Source organism: Diabrotica undecimpunctata, chromosome 9 (assembly GCF_040954645.1).
Source record: "Diabrotica undecimpunctata isolate CICGRU chromosome 9, icDiaUnde3, whole genome shotgun sequence".
Classification (NCBI taxonomy): Eukaryota; Metazoa; Arthropoda; class Insecta; order Coleoptera; family Chrysomelidae; genus Diabrotica; species Diabrotica undecimpunctata.
The window spans coordinates 11,212,419-11,235,305 of NC_092811.1; the positions used below are offsets into that span (position 1 = coordinate 11,212,419).

The following is a 22,887-nucleotide window of genomic DNA, read 5'->3' on the forward strand; positions in this document are numbered from 1 at the left end:
GAAAAAAAAAAAAATTAAATATCTACGAATTAAAAAATTGGAGATAAATTTGCTCTTGGACCTTACTAAAAGACTTTTTCTCATATTTAAACAAATATTTATTTAAGTGTTTAAAATATTAGTTTGGTATATTAGCAAATTCAAGTTGTAATAACTTACTTATTTTAAATAAAACATCCTATATTTTATTAGTCATTCGTATGGAAAATTTACTTAGCTTTCAATCTATAATAGGGTTTGGTATATAAAGGTCCCTTTTTTTTTAAAATATTTAAATGATCATTTCTTGTTATTTTGTAATTCATAGGATAATTTTCTGTATTATTAGACTCTAATAATACAAGAAAAATATCATGAACTATAAAATAACAAGATATTATTATTTATGAATATTTTCTGTGAGGGCGAATTTTTTCCCCAACTGTAAATAAATTGAAACCCATTGGGATAGAATTGAGGGTTGACAATTTGGGGTACTGTAACAACTTATAATAATGGTGGTACAAACAAAAATTAGAATTGAAAAAATTCCTTCACGTTTTGGAGAAATGATGTTGTTTCATCGTGATCATCAAAATTGGGACTTTATGATGTATGAGGGATTTGAATGCAGTCTTCGGCGTTTAATCAATTTCTGTTCTTCGTTTTCATGTTCATTAGAGTGGAAAAGCCTTGTTCGCACACATATGTTAATGGCAATCATCTTTTAACCGCCTCTTCATGTGCAATTTTAAAAGCCTTTGCAGCTTTGACGACATATTTGGTTTACTTTCAAATTGATAACGTGCTTCAATATTAGATCGAAGTTCAAGAATTGCTTCTGCCAAACTTGAAGGTTCTTCTGGTATCATAACAATTTCACATTTAGAAGGATCTACAATCCAACTGACAGTACTTGTATCAAGATCTGGAAAGTAATCTGAAAACCGCTTTCTGAGTTTGATAAAATGTCTTACAATTGTATCCTTGATGTCAGCAAAAGTAATATTTCCGCAATCTTCCAAAAACAAAGCTAACCTTGAAAAAGAAGCTATCTTGTTGTGTTCTACTTTCTGTCTCCAATATTGCAGCTTTAATCCAAACGCTGACACTATTTCTCTCGCTGAAATAATATTAATATTCTTTACTTGCAATTCTTTGTTTAATATATTTATACTTTTAAAAATGTCCGCTAAATATGGGAAATATGCAACCTAGGAAGAGTTTTTAAACTTATCTGCGAGAATATTTATTTGATCAACCATAAAAATTTCGACTTCGGTTTTGAGGGTCCATACTCGATTTAGTACATTTCCGCGAGAGAGCCGGCCTTTACTTCTGTATAATAAAGTAGGTCCGTATATTTAGCTTCACCGTCCTGACATAATTCACGAAATAGCCGCGTGTTTAGTGCATGTCCGTTGATGAAATTTACAATATTGATGACATCATGCATGAAGGCTTCCAGTGTAGGTTCTAAATATTTTACCATAAGGGAATGGCGATGGATCATACAGTAGTAACTTCAATATTTGGGCTATTTTTTTACAAAAGCCGAAAAAACAACCAATATGACCCAGCATAAAACTCATATAGGGCTGTATAGAACACTGATAGTCCCCGTTCTCACATATGGATCAGAGGCATGGACGCTAACGAAAACAGATGAATCCGCTCTATCCATTTTTGAAAGACAGGTGCTACGCAAGATATTCGGAGCGGTCTGTGAGAACGGAATATGGAGGCGTAGATATAACTTTGAACTGCAGAATATCTACAAGCATACGTTTGGTGGTAAAGATATTACCACTATAATTAAGCGAAACCGCCTGCAGTGGGCAGGACATGTAGCTCGGACCCCTGAGTCAAAGATGATAAAAAAGATTCTAACAGCGCAATCCGTGGGAATGAGAAGACGGGGTAGACCAAAGCTAAGGTGGATGGACGGGGTAACACAAGATGCCGAGAAGATCGGAGTCGGCAACTGGAAAATGCAAGCGAGGGACAGAATAGAATGGCGTAGAAAGCTTGAGAAGGTCGAGGCCCTCTAAGGGCTGTAGCACCAAGATGATGATGATGATGATGATGACTCAGCATAGCTGGAGCTCCATCCAAAGATAAAGAAATCCAGTTTTCCAATTTTAAACTTTGCGCATTGAAATATTCGTTTACTTTATTGTAGACATCAATTCGACGAGATTTCAACTCGAGAGAAGAACAAAACAGCAATTCTTTTTCGAAATTATCTGCATTTTTGTAGCAAACATATACCATTCGCTGTGAATTACTACTAAAATTAGTTGTCTCACCAAGCTGAATGGCAAAATATTTAGCCTGTTTTAATGCGAAAATAACCTGTTTCTTCATATTTTCTGCTAATATAGAAATTCGTTCTTTCACAATACTGTATGGTTTCTTATTTCGAGCAATCAACCAGGCTACTTCAAAGCTAACCCTTGATGCTGAAAGCTGATCAAATGTACCAAACAAGTTCCTATTCAATTTTTGTCTTTTAACAGATATTTATAAATTTGCAAAGTATTCTCGCGGTTTGGAAGACAGGTGTGAATGCAAATTATCTAAATGTTTCTTCAATTGACTTTTTTTGAAAGATACTAAAGTCAGTACCTTTATACATACAACACACTGTGGTTTAATTGTACCATTGTCTTCGATCTGTGTAAAACCGTAATTAAGGAATTCGTATTGGTATGTTCTTTTTCTATTAACTACCATCTTGAGGGAGACAGAAAATAATAGTTGTAAAATACTTGAATTAAATTTTCAAATTGCGGCTTACCTTGATCGAAATATCAATGATTAATGATAAAATGGTGGTCTTGTCAGCAACTAACAACTAAGTAGTAAAAACTCGCTCTCTGACTCATCAATGTATTTGCATCTTTACGGCATGGTACGGACTGAACAGGTAGCCGGGGCCGAGGTCGTGCTTTACTGCGCAAAGATATAACTCGAGACCACACTAGTGTTGGGGAGTGAGATGGCGTGGCCTGCATATGTCGCTAAATTGTTTAATTTGAAAAAATACTATCAGGTTTATAAAATAGCAAATTAAAAATATACACTTTTTACTCACAAAAGTTTCATTTTTACCTCCAAAGATTTCATTTTTACCCCATTTGGGGTAATTTACCCCGGTTCCATGAGCGCTGCCATAGAATGTATCATTATTTAAGCTGAATTGTGAAACCTTAATGAGTTTTATTTAAAATAAGTATGTTATTACAGCTTGAATTTGCTAATATAAGAATATAATATTTTGAATACCATGAAAAAAATTTTGCTGTAATAAACATATGTTTAAATATAACAAATAGTCTATTATTAAGGCTCAACACAAAATTTGTCTCCAATTCTTAGATTCGTAGAAATTAATTTTTTTCTAAATTTTTATATTTTTAGACAAAACGAAATAAATCAAAACGCTCTCTATTTAGATATAGGGAACCATTACAAAAGTATAGCTTATTTTTTACGGCAATTAAAAAATGTCATCAAATATAGGCTGCTCAATAAGAAGAAATATAACTTTGATACATCTACCACTCTTTTTTGGAGCACCCTGTATATTTTACCTTATTTTTAAATTTTAGTGTTAATTACCCTGTATAATTTTGTAGAGGACAAAGCCCTGGATATTAAGTAGTTTTCAGTACAGAGACCGAGGCGTATAGAATGGGTCACCCTGTATATATACTAACATTGCTTTAATGAATCGATGTTACAGATGGTTGCACAGAATATGTTAGTCAATTTGATAGATTTCATCAACTGATCGCTATACTTGTATGTATCTTCTTCGGGTAAAATTAATCGAAACATTAAAACCCAAACAGATTGAACACTAACAGGCGTTTAAATCGTATTGTTTAAACAAATCTAGAATCTTTCCAAAAATACCTAATCCTGTTCCAGAAAAATTTTGGATACGCTAAATGTCCGAAGGTATCCCGAAAATACAAATAGAGACGAATACTCCTTCATACTTTTGACACTTTTGGCTTTTAAGGATATGCTACGGAAAGTAAAGATGCTCTTTTAAGATCTATTTATTTATTAAGAATAAGATCAGTAAATTCATTTATTTGTCCGATTTGGAAACTTCTAAATGTCATTCGTACACTGTATCTTAACAAAGGGCCACAGAAAACGGGATGGCTTTTGTTAAAAGTGCAGAGCGTTGGGTAATTATCGCTCACATTTAACGTCAGCTTGTACAAAACAATTCTGGGCCCAACGGCTGTGGCAGTCAGTTACCATCAGGAAGTTAGTTTCCGTCAAGTAGTCAGTCACCATCAGTCGTTCCATCCAGTAGGGGTGGAGGCTGCTCCATCATCAATACTTTTTGTGGTTCCTGAAGACGTCTTTTTCGATAGCGGTTGGCTATCATTCCATTGGGGTAAAGTACAATACACCATATCTTGTTGCTGCATAGATAAAGTACGTTTTTCTTCAAACGCCAAATAATGATGACATTACTTATCTAACTTGATCCTGTCAAAGTTTGATGTCTCCGCTGGCAGCAGTTTTTTTTCCCATTTCTTTACGGCGGAGGGAAAAATGTTGTCATGGCAACAATATGAAACATGTCATAAAGCAACAATACAAATGTCATTAACAACAATTAAACATCATTTTTATTTATAGTAATATTAAAAGTACAATTAGTTAATGAGGCATTTTCAAAATTGAAACCGTGCAAAAATGTTCCCGACTCTTGATACGCATGACTCAATTTCGTTTAGGTTTTCCATTTTCGCACTAAATTTGCGCTTGCGGTTGCAACGACAATAAGCTGTCTTTAATAATTGCAAACAACTGTCAAACAACTGTAACCAGGGAGATGCAAATCCCACCGACGACTTAATTATTTTAATTTCTAACATCTAGACGACTTTGATAGTTGTCACAGTTAATTTCGAGTAAAAATAGCGTATGAATTGTACTATTTATGGTTGAAAATTGCTACGTTTGAAGAAAAAATATTATACTTTATTCGGCAAAGAAGTGACTTTTCTTGACTTGCCCTCCATTACGCGCCGAACGAAGTGTGGAGTATTTTTTTTGCCTAAGAATATAGTCAGTCTGCTGAAAGACAATATTACTTTTCCTTGTTCCGTTTTTCTTATGCTAGATAGCTTTTTTGTGGTTAGTAAAACTATTGGGGTATTTTGTCCAAAAAGATAATCAGTCTGTCGAGATATTTCTCCTTTTGTGTTTGTTAGTGCTGTTGTGAGAGTGGAAAATTATTTTTAGTTATTGCTACCATTTTCTGCTTATTTTTCCTGATTGTAGGGACATTATAACAGATTGTAATCGTTTTATGTTGGAGTATTTCTTTTCCTTGATAAGATTCCCAGTCTATGAAGACTGTTCTTTTTGTTTCTGTTTTGTTTATGCCGTCTTATTGTAGCTTATTGTAGAGACCTGTTTTCGACTACAACAAGTATCTGTTTAGTTTGTTTCTTTGAAAAATCCAGGGATGTACAATTACTTTGACTCCTTCACAATCTTTTCCTTCTTTGTCTTTTGAGTTTCAAATATTAGCTGCTCCATTTTTGTCTAAACGATGGACACCCTCCAAGTCAAGAGGCAGTTTGCAATTATTCGTCACTGTAGTTGGACTACAGATAATATTTTATTGGTCGATACTGATTAAGTTTTGAAAGTTCGCCGTCAGTATTTACAGGTTGAGTATGATAAATATAAATGCACACAGGATGCAATCGAGAACTTATTGGTAGATTTCGCAAATAAGAACTGTTCAACAGAGTACACTTGGCTTTCAATCAGCTGTATATATATATATATATATATATATATATATATATATATATATATATATATTGTATTCGACAATAAATTATTGTTGTTCTTTAATCGTACAAACACATAACGCATTTATTTTATTAGCGAAACCCGCAACGAAAAATCGATTATTAAAAAAATCGATAAACCTCTGCTAGCGTGAATACTAAAAAGATCCTGTCTAATATCGAAAATTCATTTAATTAATTATAGTCTGAGTTGAAGTCGGTCCCATTCCTGAATTAAGAACGAATATCATCAATAATAACGTTAGCAAGGGCATTTTGGCGAGGTCTTGGCGGTTTTAAAATTACAGGAGGCACGCTGCGTCCTTTGGTGGCGGCGTTTTATGCCGAACATAATAAAAACAAAACGTCATAAAATTCGATAAAACATCTGTATCAGTTTATATTTAGGTCAAAGCTTGGAATAAAAAATGGCAATTTCTAAGGCCGAGTCGGAAAACATTAAATTAATTGAAACTGATGCCATTAGGGAAAAATAAGAATTGTTTGTAAGGCTAATAAAAATTATTAATTAAATAGGTATATAGCAGTTTGCTGAACTTTGTTGTTTGGTGTTTTATTTAACCTAAGATCAGTTTGATCACCTAAGATCACGCAACAAATTCTAGGGTTTGAGGTTTTTGATATTTCAATAATAATTAAACTTCAAGAATTTATTTTCTGAATTATTTCTGTACATTTTTCTTTATTCAGTGTTTGGTTTTGTCCATTAGCAGCTCCTTCAATCACAGAGGCCAACAATGAAAAAACTTTTTTTTACAATTAGCTCTATCTTATGTATCTTAGTGGATTGCGTCCGAAAATCATATTAAACTGCTGTACGAGGTCTGGCCAGAGAACAACCGAACACAGAGAAGCGACAGTCCTTTGAAGTTACGTGGCCAAGCCACCAATGACAGCTAACAACCAGAAAATTAATAGTCAGTGGGCATATCACACAATATAAATTCTTAAGAGCGTAGGCGCAAAATTTCGGGCCAATGTTTTTTAAATGCATTCATTTTTTTCGAATCCTGAAAAAACTAATAAGTATTTTTGAAAAATTTAAACGCAAAATGAAAGACTACATTATTACTGAGGGACGAAAGTCCCTGAAAACTTCTATAATGTTTATTTTAATAAGTTACAGGGGTGAAAAAAAAAAAGAGAAAATTTAGTGTGATTTTTAATTTCAAATATCTCATTCAAAAAAACTTTTTGTTTATTCTAAGGGACTTTCGGCTCTCGGTAATAATGTAACCTTTCATTCTGTGTTTAAATTTTTCAAAAATATTTGTTAGTTTTCTCAGGATTCGAAAAAAATGATTGTATTTAAAAAGCATTGGTCCGAAATTTTGCGCCACCGCTCTTAAGCGAAACAAAGGAATTACTAAAAATCTTAAAATTACAACAGAACAAGACTTCAAAATTGCAAAAACATGGTTGCAAATAAACAAACTTACATTAAATTATGAAAAAACTATATAGGTACTCATCTACTTTTTGCTATATACAAAAGTTGTCTGCCAATTTTTAATTCGTTAAATATAAATAACAAAGATCATTGAAGGTACTGCGTCATGCGCCAATGTTTTTCTTCTATTTCCTTTTACAATAACATTATCTTTAAAATGCAGTTCACAAATCCTATAATTATTATAAAGTCGTCTGCAAGCTTCTTTCCACACTTTGGCACTACAAATTTTTAACAGAACAAATTTTAAACAAAGAACTTTTTCTGTATTTATAAATAATACTTTATTACTTACACAACAGATAAGAGTATTAGTATATTCTAAGTATATTGTAAGTAATGAAATATTTAACTTTTGTCAATATCTAATCTTAATAAATTTACAGTTTTCTCCTGACTAAGTCACAAAAATGTCACTAAATATTGAGATATGCAACAAATAAAGTTTTAATATTTTTTATTTGTAATTCCCATTTAAAACTCCCAAATATTTTATGTACTTCGATCCATATATTTGATCTTTTTTATTTATATTTAACAAATTAAAAATTGGCAGACATCTTTTGTATATAGCAAAAAGTAGATGAGTACCTATTTAGTTTGTTCATAATTTAATGTAAGTTTGTTTCTTAGCAACCATGTTTTTGCAATTTTAAAGTCTTGTTCTGTTGTAATTTTAAGATTTTTCCAATTATAGGTCTAATTATGTTTCCAACAATTTTTAGTTTGAGCATTTTAGTAATTTCTTTGTTTCGTTTAAGAGCGTAGGCGCAAAATTTCGGGCCAATGCTTTTTAATATTTTTTTGGAATCATCATTTTTAGGAATTATAAACTTATATATTTAACTATAACTATAAACTATAACTATAACCTTTTAACTATAAATAAATTATATAAATGGTCAAATGTACTTGTTGTGTCGAGTATTTACCATAGACGCCTACAGACTATCGAAAACAACCAGAATTAAAGAATAAGCACGTGTTTTTGACAGTTACACAGCCAGAATCGTGCATGCGTATACAAAAATGGTACACGCTTTTGGACCGTTGTGTCGCTTGTATGTGTGTTCGGTTATTCTATGGTCTGGCTATTAGATAACGAGACTGCGCGCGCAGAAGGCGTCCTAGAGGGGAGGAGTTGGAAACGAATGCAGCATTGGATAGCTGGAAGTGTCTACTCTTTCAGTACGAAAACACGTTTTTGTCGCTGTAATAGTATTTTTTCTGTTGAGGTTAGAAAAGAACGTGTTTTTTTTCTCGTGCCGATAACAATGTGTGACGAAAAATATGAGCAACGGATTAATGTGAAATTTCTCGTTAAATTAAAAAAAAACTCCGACTAAGTGCTATAATTTGTTGAAAGAGGTCTATGGTGAGAATTCTCTATCTCGTGCACGTGTTTTCGAATGGTATAAACGGTTTTCTGAAAGCTGAGAAAGCGCCGAAGATGACCAACGTCCAGGTCGACCTGTCTCTGTTTCAACTCCGCAAACTGTGACCAAAATAAATAAAATTGTGCACCGAGTTCATCGTATGAGTATTCGGATGATTTCTCATACTGTAAACGCTGATAAAGAAACTGTCAGAAAAATTTTACATGACGAATTGAACATGAAGAAAGTCTGTGCGAAGTTGGTCTCAAAAAATTTGACCCTGACCAAAAGCTCGTCCGTCAACAGATCTGCTCAGATTTTCTTGAGAGGTTACATGAAGAGCCTGAACTAATGGAAAACATCATTACTTGCGATGAAATCTGGATATTCAAATACGATGTTGAAACTAAGCGACAATCCATGCATCGCCAAGAATGAAAAAGTGGTCGAAGAAAGAAAAATAAAAAACTTTCAGATTTGCAGTGTCTATGGAGAAAGAAAAAATCATTCAAATGATTGTTATTTTATACTATCGATGTTTCTGGATATGACTCCAAAAAGTTTGAGCCCTGAGCCTCTTCTACGTATTGATGACATTTTCAATTTTAATGAATCAGAATCGGATGAAAGTGGCCTAGGAAGTGATGATTGGAAGCTTTTTATAGACTCTTTAAAAATACGTTTAAAAGCTGTACTTTTACACACTGAAAACCCTTATGCTTCACTCCTATTACTTAATCAGTCCATATGAAAGAGACATATGAAAATCTTGACACAATTCTACAGAAAGTCAGCTATTCAGCTTCCAATTGGATGATCTGTGGAGATATAAAAGTTGTTTGCATGCTACGGATTTATAAAGTCTTCATGTTGTATTTGTGAATTGGAGAGTAGGACAAGAGATAAACACTGATCCACAACACAATGGCCCATAAGAAATATTTTAACACATATCGAGAAGAACATTTTGTACAAAACTTTGGTAGATCAAAAAAAGATCCTCCTTCAGTTTTTTTCCCACGGTCTTTATTGTGTGGGTGTTTTGAAGACAATTTGGAGGAAGATGTTCAGTATCATCATCAGAGATACTGCTATTAAATACTTACAAAAACGTCGGACAGAAGTTTGAAAATACATAGACATGGTACTGGTTAAACAAAGTTTAAGAAAAAATAAAAGGAAAGAGAAAATTATATAAACAGTGGCAAGAAAATAGGTCGAAGATAGATTTTTAAAACTATATGGTCGCCAAAAAGGAAGCGAAAGTGGCAGTATTAAAAGCTAAAGCAGAAGTCTATACTTTATACGATTAGCTGGATACCAGTTTAGAGCTATGTTGAAATCAGTTTAGACCTATGAGTCAAAAGTGTGGACTCTTAGATCTAAAAAGAAGACACTTAGCGGTAGAACTATAAAGAAGAAGCACAAGAATATCAAGAATAGAAAGGAAGAGAAATAAGGAAGTAACAACTAGACTAGAAGCAAATAAAACGGAGGTAGACCGAATAGAAAAATAGTCCTTAAAATGGTTTGAACATTTTTCAAGTATATCTGACGAGCGTCCAAATTCCGTTAAGTTCGTTCTCCGTGTGCTTTTCTTTCCTATTATATATTATAAAAGATAAAGTTCCTTCTTCTTCTTTAGGTAATGTCTCTGCTACGGAGGTTGGCAATCATCATAGCTATTTTAATTTTTGAGGCAGTAGCTCTAAAAAGTTGTTTTGAGCTGCATCCAAACCATCTTCTCAGGTTCTTGAGCCATGAAATTCGTCTTCTTTCGATACTTCTTTTGCCATCTATCTTTCCTTGCATTATGAGTCGCAGGATGCCATACTTCTCGCCCCGCATCACATGTCCGAGATACTGTAGCTTTATTTCTTTAATTGTTAGTTCAACTTCCTTCTCTTTACCTATCCTTCTCAGTACTTTATTGTTCGTAACTCTATCTACCCAGGAAACCCTTATAATTCTTCTATAGGTCCACATTTCAAAGGCGTTAAGTCGTCTCATTGTGTTTAGATTTAAGGTCCATGATTCCACTTCATAGTATAGTACACTGTAAACGTAACATTTTGTTAGGCTTACTTTAAGAGCTAATGTTAAATCTTTGCCACATAGGACCTTTGTCATTTTCATAAAATTAGAACGTGCTTTTTCGATTCTGACTTTGATTTCTGCAGTGTAGTCATTATTTTCTGTTATAAGTGTTCCTAGGTAAGTGTACTTTTTTACTCTTTTGATCTGCTGGCCTTCTACTGTCAAGATTTCGTTAGTATTATGGTTGTTTTTACAAATTTTCATAAACTTCGTCTTTATGATATTGAGCGAGAGTCCGTACTCCCTACTACACATTACTATTTTACTTATGAGTATTTCCAGGTCTTGTAAACTATCGGCTATTATTACTGTATCATCTGCATATCTGATGTTGTTAACTAAGACTCCATTTACTCTTATGCCGACTGTTTCATCTTCCAGAGTTTCTCGAATTACCTCTTCAGAATAAGCGTTAAATAATAGAGGTGATAGTATGCAGCCTTGCCTGACTCCTCTTTTTATTTCCATTTCTTCAGACGTCTCTTTTTCAATTCGTACTATTGCTCGCTGATTGTAATAAAGGTTTACTAGCTTTAAATCTCTTTCATCTAGGTTTTTATTTTTTAGAATTTCCATGAGTCGGTCATGTTTTACTTTATCAAACGTTTTATTGTAGTCTATAAAACAGACGGAAAGAGGACGGTTAACATCCAAACATCTCTGGGTCACCACGTTGAAGGAGAATAGTGCCTCTCTGGTACCCATACCATTGCGGAACCCATATTGTGTGTCACTCATATCCAGCTCCAGTTTAGTGTGAATTCTGGCGTGGATAATTTTCAACAGAATTTTCAAGGTATGTGACATTAAGCTTATGGTTCTATAGTCACTGCACTCTTTGGCATTAACTTTCTTTGGCAAACACACAAATGCTGATGTCAACATTTCTCTAGGGATGATTCCCGTAGTATAGATAGCGTTGAACAGTTCTACTATTATGTCTAGGTTTTTCTCGTTCACCAACTTTAATAGCTCGCTTGGTAATTCATCTGGACCAGCAGATTTATTGGTTTTCATTGAGCTTAATGCATGACTAACGTCTGATTTGGTTATCTCTGGGCCTACATCTCCCGTTTGGCTATCTACAGATGTACTAGCTTCTCTCTGGTCATGAAATAATTCCTCGATGTACTCTTTCCATCGTCGTAGTTTCTGTTCTGTCTCCAATATAATCTTTCCATTTTTATCGAGCAATATATTCGAGATTCTTCTACTTCCTACTCCGGCTAGTTCTTTGACTTTTTTATGTAGATTAAAGTTGTCATATCTGTTTTGCAGTTCTTCTATTTCTTTACATTTTTCAGAGAAGTAGGTTTCTTTAGCCTCCCTAATTTTTCTTCTTATTTAGTCTTGAAGCTGTTTATAGTGGATCGTATTGATGGTTTTGTTTTTTCTCCTTTCATTCATCAACTCTAGAATTTCCTCGGTCATCCATTCTTTTTTCTTACATTTAGTTGTTGTAAGTACTTTCTTACTTAGCTCCAATATAGAGGTTTTTGAAGAATTGCCACTGCTGTTCTACGTTGCAATTATTTCTTGGGTTTCTATCTAGAATTGTGTTGATTTCGTGTTTCAGATTTTCTTTTGTTTCTTCTGACTTTAGTTTTTGTATGTTAAGTTTATTGTTGTTGCCTCTCTTTTGCGTCTTTTTTAGTTGAAGTTGAAACCTAACAATAAGAAGACTGTGATCAGAGGATACGTCTGCTCCTGGATATGCCTTTACTGCCTGATTTGAGTTTCGATATCTGTGTTTTATTAGGATGTAATCAATTTGATTTCTGACGATTTTGTTGTCTTTGTCAGCTGGCAATTTCCATGTATAAAGGCGTCGCTTGGGTAATTTAAAAAATGTATTTGCGGATATAACATTATGCTTCTGGCAAAATTCTATTAGGCAATCTCCTCTGTCGTTTCGTTCACCAAGCCCATATGGTCCTACATTCGGGTAGCACTTTCCTTCGTCAACTTTTGCATTGAAATCACCCATGATCACTGTTATATCTCTAGATGCTGTGAGATGTAATGTTTTTTGAAATTCGCTATAAAAGTTTTCTATTTCTTCTTCATTTTTGTCAGCAGTTCCATGGGTTGTCAATATCTGCAGCATTATAATTCTTTCGGACATCAGAACGAAGCCTGTTACAGATCTTGTTACTTTTTCACTGAGGATCATAGCAACTCCATATCTGTGTTGAGTGTCGCTGCTTCCAAGTAATAAATTCATCCATTGTCTGTATTGAGTTCGCCAGAGCTGATCCATCTTGTATCGCTTATTCCTAATATATCAATCTCCAGTCGCAACATCTCTTGCTGTATATTCCTCAGTTTCCCAGGTTCGTACATACTTCTAACGTTCCATGTAGCGATTTTGCAGATGGATTTGTATATATTTAGTGAACAGGGATTTCGCTATCTAACGGCCTGGGAAACCCTGTCGTTACTGTTGATTCTTCCCCTGCCGAATCTTGCCATCCGAGAACCATGATTAGTAGGTTGTTGATTGTCATTTCTATAAGCCATGACGATTTCTAGGGATACTCCATGAGTATTTAATGCAGTGGTTTCCCGTTGCCTTCTGCAATCTTCTGCCGTTGACCAATTTATTGGTTCTTCCGCCTTTGAAGTCGATTTCTCAGCTCCAGGATAAAAGAGTGTCCTACTACTTACCGACTCATCCGCCCGAAGCCGTTGGTCGGTAAGCAGGGGATTGCTTATACTGGCAATCATTCGGTGAATTAGTTCCTACAAATAAAAATTTATAACTTTAAATGACAAAATGAATGTAAAATTTAATAGTTTTAAGTACCTAGGGATACTTCGGTTAAGTGCTAAAGAAATTATGAAGAATGGAGATATAGGAGACTTGTCTCTGGATGACAAAAAACACTGACAATTTAAACTTTAAAATTACAGACTGTAAAAGGAATGCAAAGGTCACAAATGGAGGAAGTAAACCAAGTGAAAGGAATGTTTCAAGTAAACAATTACGGTAAGCAAGAAACCTTTAGACCGAGATATCTATGTAGTGGAAGACATCAGTGATCAAATATATTGCAATATTAACTCACCGGCATTTATAGATATTATAGATAATCATACGACTTACCTTATTAGTGCTTTGCTAGGAAATAAGTTTTTACCGATACCCCTAATGGAATATTATAGCATTTTAAGGTTAAGTCACAACTTTAAGGGTTAAAATAAAAAGTTAGCATTAAAACCACAAAAAAAAACCAAACTAGAACTTGCTTTCTACATCTAAGGTTACCTCGCTAGTTACCCCAGTCAAATGGCGCAGGGCTAACATGATGGCCGCCAAGTTAAATGTCTACAAGGAGAAAAAGAAAATAACGTTATCATTTTTTCGATATGGCCCACAATAAAGATGTTGTATTATATTTATAGATAGTATTTACTAGGAAAGAGGAGACAGAGTTCATAAATTTTTCATCGTTTCATATTTTTAATTTGATTTAAAAAAATATTTGGAATGTATTTTGTTTCTTGCTTTTGGATTGTGATTCTTTATTATCTTAAGACAATTAGAACACAAAAAAAATTTAAAAATAACTCTTTAATGTGTGTTAAGAAATGATTTTTTAATTATCAAATGACAGCAAGCATAGAACGTTAACTGGATGACAAGTTGCACGAAATAGTTACATACACCTGGGTAAAGTAAAAATTGATTCGTTTTGGCGTTTCTCGTGAGTATTGCTATATTTTTGCCGCAACCTAAAACACTTTTTTTCTCGTTTTATCACTGGAGGTAATATTTGGATCGACTATTATAGTCTTGATGCTAACTTTTTCAAAAAAGAGTTCAAACAAAAGATATACAAACGATCTGCGTCAAGAAGGCAAAAAAAATTTAGATGTATCGAGGATATATACACGCAGATGCAAAAAAAACGCATCGGAAAAAGTTTTGGTCAAATTCAAAGTAATTAAATTTTTTTATTTTAAGCCCTATTTTGATGATTTTTTTAGCACACTGTGTATAAATTTATATATTTTAATTTGGTACAGTCAGTTTTTTGATAAACTTTTATATTTGACTTATACGGGGTTAATTAAAACGTGGTTTTATTATCCTAACTTTGAAACATCCTGTGGAATAATTCTGTTTGCGCATTTTCGTAAAATCTTATTTTTCGACTACAACCATGTCTTCTAAGCACTGTGTTTTTTATTTCATGTCAAAATATGCCCTGGTTCATTTTTTAGAGCGGAATGAATTTGCCACACAGTTTAGGAATTTTTTAATTACGAATATTTTGGAGCTATTTTGCAATACGACTAGGTGGTGTTGGTGACTTTTATCATTATGTCACATTGACATTTACATTTTATTTACCTATGATTGATCATGGTTCTTAGTGTCGAAGAGTGCGCGAAAGCCGTTGCTTTGGTTGAAGATGGGCGAAATTATGAATATGTGGCTAGAAAACTACACACTTATCACTCTACCATCCAAAGGGTAGTGGAACGTTTTGTACGAACTGGAACAAACAAGCTTAAAGCGAACAGGAAGCGCAAAACTACCGCTTGAGATGAACGCTTTGCGGGATCGTCATTTAACAGCGGTGCAAACAAGAAATCAGCTTCAAGAGATTGAAGGCAAGAATGTAAGTGTATTTACAGTTCGTCGAAGGTTACATGGATTTGGTTTGAAAAAGTTGCAGACCAGCAACTGGGCCCAAATTAGGTACTTTCATGGCACAGAGTGGCTACACTACAATTTTCCAGGGAACAATATACATTGGAATTTGGGACAATGGAGTAATGTTCCCTTTTACGAATGAGTCGAGATACTGTCTTCACTTATCAGATGGAAGAAAACAAGTATGGTGTCGAACTGGCGAGAGATTTGCGGAGTGCGCTTTCAGTCCCCGCGTTAGCCATGGAGGGGGTTCGGTGATGGTGTGGGCAGGAATATCTCGAGAGGAGGACACTAAATTGGTATTTATTAAGGGTTTGTTGACTGCACACGGGTATATTGAAAAAATTTTAGCGAATCACGTAGTACCCTTTTCCCAATATATCGGCGACGATTTTCTATTAATGCAAGATAATGCGCGACCCCACTCTGCACTGTGCGTCACGCAATATATAGAGGAAGTTGGTATTAATAAAATAAACTGGCCAGCGTGTTAGCCAGATGTGAACCCAATAGAGCACGTTTGGGACATGCTTGGTAGAAATATTAGAGGTCGCGAAGTCGCACCAGCCTCAATTAACGACCTTCGCTTGGCTCTAGAAAAGGAATGGAAAAAAATCCAGCAAGATGATTTTCGCAACCTCATAGACAGCATAAGCCGACGTGTACATGCAGTTATAGAGGCTAGGGGAGGCAATACAAAGTATTAAGTTATTTTTTAATAGTTTTTCTTTGTTGTTTGCGTACTTAGGTTAAGTTACATTTAAGTTGTTTTTTTATGTTTTGCTATTGTTATCATTGTTCATTCAAACCAAGATAATGTCGTAGCTTTTAATCATTATTTAAATACAGTGCTTCTGGGATGTCGATATGACATTCCTGCAATATCAGTCACCAAAGGCCCCATCGTCGTACTACAAATTAATACAAAAGATAATGGTAATAATAGGAAACATCGTAAATTGTGGGTGGCAAAGTCATTTCGCTCCTAAAAATGATCCAATCCATATTTTCACATGAAACAAAAAACATAATACTTAGAAGACAATGTTGCAACCGAAAAACAAGGTTCTGTAAAAATCCGCTAACGGAATTATTATACAGGATGTTTCAAAGTTAGGATAAAAAACCACCTTTCGATTAACCCCGTATAATAAGTCAAATACAAAATTTATTAAAAAACTCACTATACTAAATTAAAATTTATAAATTTTTACACAGTGTGCTAAAAAAATCATCAAAATAGGGCTAAAAATAAAATAACTGAAATACTTTAAATGTGACCAAAATTTTCTCCGTTGCGTTTTTTTTGTATCTGAGTGTATCTTTTAACGTATTTATTCTTTATGTGGGGGTTTTGTTTTATTTGTTTATGTTTGACAAACAATATAGGCAGAAAAGAAGGGATTTTTACGAAGAGGTAAGGACTGTACAAGAAGAGACCTAAGAAAAAATTAATACAGACTGAACTAAATTTCAATGAGCGCTATAAACCTAATTAGCTCAATGAGTTCTATAAACGTCAAAATATCTGATTATAAAGACAAATGGAGGTAAGTATACATAGGATGGAAAACGAAAGACTACTCAAAAACATATTCTATTACAATTCAAAATTATGTGAAACGCTTTAAAGAAAAAGATTATAAATTAGGAAATTATTATATATATATATATATATATATATATATATATATATATATATATATATATATATATATACATTCAGGGATTCTACAGTTTTCACTGCCTTCCCTCGCTCAACCGTTTCCATCTCTATCTGTTGTCCCATTCTCCATCGTTTAGGCCTCTCTTACTCATGGCGTCGTCTACTTCGTTCCTCCAGTATTTTCGGGGTCATCCTCTTTTCCTCCTTTCTATGGGGCTCCATTCGGTTATTCTCTTTATCCATCTGCTGTCGCTAGGTCTTCTTACATGTCCATACCACTTTAGTCTTTTTTGTTCTATATATGCTAGTATGTCTGTCTCTATTGATGCTCTTTACTTAATTTCGTCATTACTTCTCCTATCCATTCTTGTTACTTTACAGCATCTTGGCAGGCATTCCATCTCTGTTGCTACTATCTTACTGCTGTTTTCTTGTTTATGATCCAATTTTCAGCCCCATATATCATAACACTTCGCACAAATGTTTTATAAATCTGTGTTTTTTCTTCATATTTAGGTGTCTATCCCACCATACTGAGTTAAGTTGTCGGATTGCTGTTCTTGGTTGTCCTAATCTTTGCTTAATTTCTTCCTCTGTTGTTGCCTTTTCCGTGATTCCCAAGTATTTGAATTTAACCTTTACTTTGATTGTTACGTTGTCATCAATCTGTAGATCTTCTACGTCTTCTTCACTCGTAGATAGGTACTCTGTTTTCGCGAGGTTAATATCTAGGCCAGCCTTAGTATATTCTTCTTGTAGTTTCTTCATCATGTAGCTGAGGTCGTCTTGGTCTTGTGCAATCACTACTTGATCGTCTGCAAAGCTAAATGTCTATAGATATTCGTTTCGTACCAGTACTCCCATGCCCTCGCATTTTCTTTTCCATATAGTCAAGGCTTTCTCTAAGTATATTTTAAATAGGGTTTTAGAGGTGGAACAACCCTGCAGGGGCCCTTTTGTTGTTAAAGTCACCTATGATTCTTTTTCCCATTTTAATGGACACTTTATTTTCTTCATACAGAGCTTTTGTAGCTTCTATGAGTTCCGTTTGTATTTCTAATTTGTACATTGCCTCCCATAATTCTGACCTTAGTACAGAGTGATACGCCTTTCTCAAATGCCGAATGTATATCTCTATTTTTTGCTTTTTTCTTTTCCAACAGTTGTTCCAGTGTGTATATGTGCTCTATGCATGATCTTTCTGCCGTGAAGCCTGCCTGATCCTCCCCGATTTTGCCTTTTATCGTTTGCTCTATCTTTTCTCGCAGTATCTTCCCATATAATCTTCCTATTGATGATATTACGCTTATTCCTATGTAGTTTTGGCATCGTTTCCTATCTCCTTTCTTAAATATAGATGTCATATATGCCTCTGTTCATTCCTTTGGGAGCTGCTCACCATTTTATTATGTTAACCTGTAAATGATTAATAATTTTTGGTTCCCTTTTTGAGATATATGTTGGGATTTGACTGCACGCGTCTCGATTTTGTAAGTCACGCTAAATATAATTTCGTGCAAAACATCACACCGACCAATACGAAGTATTCACTTTAAAAGGTGTGTAGGTTACAATTGCTACAATTATTTTATTAAAATTAAATAATGGATAAGTAATAAAAGGACAATTACTATTAAGCTCTGAGAGGCGTTTTGAAGCCGTCATATAATTTCTTTTGTAGGTATTTTTAAGAATACTTTTAGTAGGGACAGAGTAAAAAATCGAACTCACCTTTTTCGTTGTAAAATTAATTTGTTACAAAATTTATTGATTTGTGAAAGCAGAATTTCAATATTAAAAAGACAACTAAACACATCTAGTGAAACTGTTGTCCGTATAATGGGAAGACGTAGATTACTTTAATTTTTAAATGAAGACATAGTAATAGTAGTATAATTCACGTAATAAATAAATCTTTACTTTTTGATCCCGAATTGCTTTATTGTTGTATATGTCTTTCTTCTGTCTAAGTGAAGGTAGGCGTCGAGGAGAAAACCAAATAATACTTAAGTCTTGAACAATGTTCCATTTAAGAGAAAGTGAAGAGTGATTCGTTGGAAGAATTGGTTTTTTATCCATAAAAAATGGGCACCAACCATAATTACAATAAAAAGTGTATGTACCAGAGTCATTTACAGGCTTACGCACCAACTACGAGCCACTCAGGTGAGGAAGTTGATAAATTTTATGAAGATATCAGAGCAGTTATACAAACTTTAAAAACTCATAATAGAATGATAATTGGAGATTTCAACAACAAATTGGGATTTAAACAAGATCAGGTAGAATCCGCTATGGGAAACTTTGGATTTGGTGAGAGAAATAAAAGAGGTAACAAGCCTCTTGACTTCTTACATCAGAAGAATTTCTTTGTGATGAATTCATTCTTCAGAAAAAAACCTCAACGTAAGTGGACACAAGAAAGATTCTTCTCTTTTTTCCTTTGTTAAAGATCCAAAAAATATTTTTTTAAATCGTATCATTGTCTGTCCTTTTGTATGTTTGCCTCTGTTGATCTGTCTGAACCTCTAAATCAAACGTCACCCAAGTTACAGTTGGTCTTAGGATCCTCTACGAATGAGGGGGTTCCTAACCAACACATTTGTTAAACACAACAATTTCTTAAACGTTCAACAAATGTTTTTAACCAAGACAGGAACTGTTTAGAGTTCGTTAGAGTGAAACGTATCATATACCATCAGACTGTAGAAAACTACATGTGGGAGCCCGTAAAGGACTGGATCGGACTAGATGACCTAATTCAGTCGTCGCATTTCGTATACTACTTCGTGAATCTTCCTACTTCTTATATAGATTTTACATTATAATACGAAGAAGAAATCAATCAAATCAAAGAATCAGAAGATTCTTTTTCCTTGTTGAAGGCTATTAAGCTCGTTGGAAATTTTTTTAAGCAAATGAAGTTTAAGTATAGTGGAAGATCATGGCTAGGAAATAATTTTAACCAAAGGGACAATCTTAATTGTACATCCTGCCTTCAAGGAATGTTCCAATTTGGCATTTATCGTTGTACCTAAATATGTATGTATATTCTTTTAATGGATTTCAAGAAAAGATAAAGAACTTTAATAAAAGCAAGCTTATTTGTTTCTCTTTTACTTACTGTGTGGTTGCCTATTCATTGGTTTAATTAAAATGGGCCCTATTGAATATAATACTTACAAGATTGTTGTGTGCTTGGAGTAGTTAGTGTTTGTGTAGATGTTTGTAGGCGAATTTCCGACGCAATTTCTAGAAATGTCATTGAATCACGTCGGTATAATCAGTAAGTATTATAAATATCACTGAAATCGTAGCAAAAAAACAAGTTCTTATTAGTAGTAGTTCCTAATTTATTAATTAAGTTAAGATAGGCAAAATTCCCTCACTTCCAGAATTTAATTTTTTATATTTTTTACGTTCTATTTGAAAAGTGGGGTTTAAAATTGTTTCGAAAAAAAAAAAAAAAATGCATTTTTAGGTTATGTACATCTAACCTAGGGATCTTTAAAAAAAAAAACAAGTTTTGTAAATGCCTTAATTAGGCGTGTGATTTTTTTGAAATTTCTAAAATTATTGCATCACATCTAAAAAAAAAAAAAAAATTAGAACCAAAAAATTTACGTTTTTGTAAGTAGAAGGTGAGGAAGGGGGGTGGCGGTGTAAAATTGCGCTTAGCCTTATTTTTTAATCATATAAAAAGTACAAAATTAATAAAAAAATAAATTCTGGGTGCGAGTTCATTATGCCTATCTTAACGAGGGATAACCTTTACGTAATAGGTTTAAAATACTTTCATTTCCAAAACAGTACATAAGACTATACACATAAAAAGTTATCTTTTCACTGATAGTTTTTTCAGCTCAATTTATTCTGTTTCTGCATTTTATTGCTCTTAATATTAATTTATTATTCTCTTTAGGTATTTCCGATTAGATTATACAGGGTGTTTCAAAAAAAGGTAACCCCGTCTCTAGGGTAGGTAAAAAACTGAATTTTTGAATGAAATTGAATTTTTTTTGTGTTCTTAGTCATTAATTTAATTTTCTTCTTGTGAGTTTTGTTTAATTACTAACTATTTTATACCAGCACCAATTATTACTTCATAATTTTCAAATCAAAATATTCCGAAAACGGTACACAGTATCGAGTTTTACCAAGAGTACCTTTTTCGTGTAAAATTGAATGATGTTTAAGTTTACTTGAAATTTTGATTAATAATTATACTCTTAAAAAAGTTATATTGACTAATACTTAGTACGATCCGTGTAACTAGCGCCCTCTATGAGAATCAGATATAAAAACAAATTCATGGAATGTATCAGCTTCCAAAACATATTCGTATAAAATTTCATTACAATGTTGCCAGTAGTTTCGGCAAAATCGTAAAAAATGCGAAATTTTTTTTCTTCAACGCCCTGTATCTTGAAAACGGATGGCGTTACAAAAATTTTTTACTAAGCAAACCCAAATTATTTTTCAATTTTTTACCTACCCTAGAGACGGGGTTATCTTTTTTGAAACACCCTGTATAGCCTGTAGTATGCAAAATGGATCTTCAATTCATTATTGACCGAAACACCGGAGAATGGTCCAAGAATGGACTTGGTATATATATATATATATATATATATATATATATATATATATATATATATATATATATATATATATCAAAGAAAAAACTACTTGACTTGTGGCTAGTAAACAAGCCATTGGCCCTGTGCAACTAATTTTTAACATTAAGCCCATTATAAATTTAACTCTCTATACTATACCATTCTCAGCTGAAACTACACCTAAGATTTAAATTATTAAAATGTAATGTGTATCATGTATTTTTACACGGATGTAAAACCTGGATGATGAAAGTTAATATCAACGAGTTAGAAGGCTTCGAGATGTGATCTTATAATGGTCGAATTGGTAGAAAGAAGTATTCACGGCTCAGAAATGTACGCCAATGGACTAGCTTATCAGCAGATCAATTGTTACATGCTTGGACACGGTGCTCAAAGAAGCAGAAAAAGTGTACAGTAATCGATGCATAACTTTCTTAGTTTTTTCAGTAAATCTGGCTTTAATTAATTTTCAATGGATTATTATTTCAATCTTGTTATCCTCCCAATAAATCCAGATTAAATTTGTATGTATCAACATTTAACTAAAGTCCCACCATGATTGACTAAGTTTGTTAAATCTGGCCCTTTTTTTTTATTTGGTACCATAGTGCAGGGGTTCCCAACTAAATTTTTCCAAGGATCCCTTCATCAGTGTACTACAATGACCAGGACCCACACACAATTTCCTAAAGACCTAAACAAACCTGTTAGTTTCAGTTACCTGAAAAGAGTAAAATACCAAATACAAAAGAGTACCTACACAAGTACTACTACTAATTATTAGTTTTAATTTTTACTCCTCAATTAAAGAGATACGTTGAATTTAACTTCAGAATCCATTATTTCTGTAATGTTAGGTTCTAAACTTGAAACTTTCACTCTGAAAACCGACCGCATGTCAAGCTGATTCCTATATTTGTTTTTCATGAAGCACATGGAAGAAAATGCTTGCTCACACCGATAGGTTGTTGCAAACGAAAGGATTTTTTTATGGCCTTGTCTCCAAGTTCTTTGGAATCCTTGCGTGCTGTTGCCCAGAAGTCTGCCATTTTCTCGCCATTAAAAATGTCCTTCATCGTACCACAACTCGACAAATCCACAAGCTTATCTTATTCTTCTTCTGTGAGGTCTTGTATTTATTCAATTGCTTGACAGCTGAAAGGATTTCGAATCCAA

General features: G+C 33.6%; 1 protein-coding gene across 10 annotated transcripts in view; it reads right to left on the minus strand.

Moving 5' to 3' along the window:
* pHCl-1 (pH-sensitive chloride channel 1) overlaps positions 1 to 22,887 on the minus strand; it is a 446,892-nt gene that overhangs the window by 20,956 nt on the left and 403,049 nt on the right. For 5 of the 10 annotated variants that reach the window (XM_072542726.1, XM_072542732.1, XM_072542731.1 and 2 more), the window contains exon 11: positions 14,029 to 14,088. The exons of 4 other annotated variants lie outside the window; for them this stretch is intronic. In XM_072542726.1, coding sequence (XP_072398827.1) covers positions 14,029 to 14,088 — 60 coding nt within the window. The remainder of the gene's footprint in view (positions 1 to 14,028; positions 14,089 to 22,887) is intronic. One more of the 10 variants, XM_072542733.1, reaches the window with a different exon arrangement.